This window comes from Propithecus coquereli, unplaced genomic scaffold, assembly GCF_000956105.1.
Source record: "Propithecus coquereli isolate 6110/MARCELLA unplaced genomic scaffold, Pcoq_1.0 Scaffold300, whole genome shotgun sequence".
In the NCBI taxonomy this organism is placed as follows: Eukaryota; Metazoa; Chordata; class Mammalia; order Primates; family Indriidae; genus Propithecus; species Propithecus coquereli.
The window spans coordinates 1,133,016-1,135,572 of NW_012148620.1; the positions used below are offsets into that span (position 1 = coordinate 1,133,016).

Here is a 2,557-nt window from a genome sequence, read left to right on the forward strand (position 1 = left end):
TTTCCATTGTTAAAAAGTGTAAGGAAGTAGGAACTTTTTCAAAATACCGTGTACTATCAAGTCCATTTTGTAATACTGTCCTTTGTATATCATTAAAAATATCAGCAAAACAAAGTTGAAAACTATTTTCCATACCTGCCTAAATTTTGCACGGGCCTCTTTCTCTTTCATTCTTCCGTGGGCAACTAAGTAATCAAATACTTCACCTGAATCAGAAAGGTAAAGCAGGTAGTAAAATATACATAGATTTTCGGTAAACAATATATGCAATGTCAAGTTTTTGTCTTGTTTTTCAATAAACTTTTGGCCCACAATTTTCTGCTAGTTCTAGATAAGTCACAAACTAACACATGAATAGAAAAAAGAGGGGAAATTACATATAGAACTGAATATCTGATTTAGCAAAACTTTTGAAAAAATGTCACAAAAACATAATCAAGAAAACTTGCTTTCTGCTTTCAAGTAGTATATAAAAATACAGTCAACTCTTTATTATCCATTCTAGTAAAGGGAAGCCACAGCCTGGGCAATCAAAAATTACATTTGGCTTTGTACTTCAGGCCTATATTTCAAACAAAAATACAAAGTTATATTATGTTGGCTTGCTCTTTTTAAATTCTACCCCTCACGTAATCTTGATAAAATTCCATCTCATTACTTCCATCCACATTGATTTATTTCTTTTCTTTTCTATACTCTAATTACGTTTATTCTCACTCTACAATCATCTGTGTGTGCATGTCCATTACCCCAAATGAACTGTATAAACTACTTGAACATCATCATCACAGCTGTACTTTATTTGTATCCTCATCTCCATGACAGAACACGAAGTGGACAGACAATAAATAGTTGTTAAAATAATTTAAAAATAACTAGAAGTTGTAGACATTTTCTGTTGGATCCGTTACTTCACACACTTACGGGTTTTTTCATTTTTCTCTCGTCAGTAATAGTTTAAAAATAAATTAATCTTTAGTTACAATATCAAAAATACTATCTTAGTATAAGGAATAAATTTATTTTTTTGTGTCCTTATAATTTGCACCATATAGATATACATGTATATTTAAAAAATCACAGAATAGCTTAAAGAGCTCTTGTAAAGTACAGCAAAGTGGTTAAAAAATCTTAGGCTTTAGAATCAGACCAATTTTGGTATGAATCCTGGTTTAGCCCAAAGTAGATATTGAGAAACATTAGGAAGATTTATCAACTTCATTAAGACTCAGTTTCTACCTACTGCTTACTCACATGGTTGTTGTGAGGCTTAAATGAAATAAATAATGCACAGTGACTGGCATATAGTAAGCACTCAATAAATGATGTATTTGAACCTAGGCATACAGATATATTACATATACATATATGCAATATCAATCCCCAGGATATAAAATATTAAAAATCAAATATGTAATGGATATACATCACATGAAACTAATACATCTATAACGTTAGACAGAATATTATATCAGGCATATTTAAGTGATTAAATGAGATGATGAGAACAGAAATGAATGGATGCTCTAGTTGACTCATCATAGTAGTTAATTCTAGGTACGTGTTAATAGTTGTTAATTCTAGTTAACCCATCACAGTAGTTAATTCTAGGCTAGGAAAGATATACACACATGTTGAAAACTTTGGATCTACTCTTAAATTATGTCTGGAGTGCTTATACCCCAGATATTTACATGATGCTGTCCTTCACTTATCATATACTGTTTATGTATGATTTGCTTCCCCAACTAGAATGTAAACTTCTTGAGAGCAGAGACTTTATCTTTACTCACCCATGTGTTCCCAGCATCTAGAATATTACCTGATACACAGTAAGCGTTTAATAAATATTGTTTGCATGAAAGAAAGAAAGAATAAACTCACCATTCCAGAGTAGCCCTGACACCTACTTTTAATAGGCTCCTTTGGATTAAACATGGCTCAAAATAAAAAAGGAGTTCCCTGATTTTCTAATCACCGAATATCTTCACTCCATTAGTGAACCAGAATTAACTGACTGCTGGAAAAAAGGCAACTGTCTGACTTAGCTCTTGATCATACTAGATTTCTAGCATGCATGTCAGATTCAATCCTAAACTTTCTAGAAATTTCAGACGAAAAATACTCAGTGTTTTATTTTCCAGAGTCACCTTGCCATTTATGGATTAAAAAGGCAAGAAAATGATTCTAGATTTACTGTCATAGAACCAAGATGGTTTTTGTTACAGAATCACTGACTGGCAAGACCCAAAGGAAATCTATCACCAGGAATCAGAATTGAATAAGGGACCAGATGGTTTGGTCTGAATTCTAGTACCCATCTCTCTATACCACTCTCCACTGTACCTCCCAGTTATGCTACTGAAGGAGAGCAGTGATGACCCCACCTTATCTATGTTACTCTAGCCATTGCTCCCCTTCATTAGCACCAACAGAGAGTTGACTGTACTTACCATTAACCATTAAACGAGTACACATATCAGTAGGGGGGGGCCTTTATAAAAACAGAAAGGCGTCCACAGGTTTTTAGCAGTCTATAATTTCTCATATCAAAGTG

At 33.2% G+C, this 2,557-nt stretch overlaps 1 protein-coding gene across 1 annotated transcript in view; it reads right to left on the minus strand.

The window, feature by feature from the left end:
• Positions 1-2,557, minus strand: part of MARK1 (MAP/microtubule affinity-regulating kinase 1) — a 177,002-nt gene that overhangs the window by 58,336 nt on the left and 116,109 nt on the right. The window contains exons 4-6 of the mRNA XM_012649669.1: positions 2,318-2,333; positions 1,197-1,227; positions 112-208 (exon numbers count right to left, since the gene is read on the minus strand). Of these exons, the coding sequence (XP_012505123.1) occupies positions 112-208; positions 1,197-1,227; positions 2,318-2,333 (144 nt within the window). The remainder of the gene's footprint in view (positions 1-111; positions 209-1,196; positions 1,228-2,317; positions 2,334-2,557) is intronic.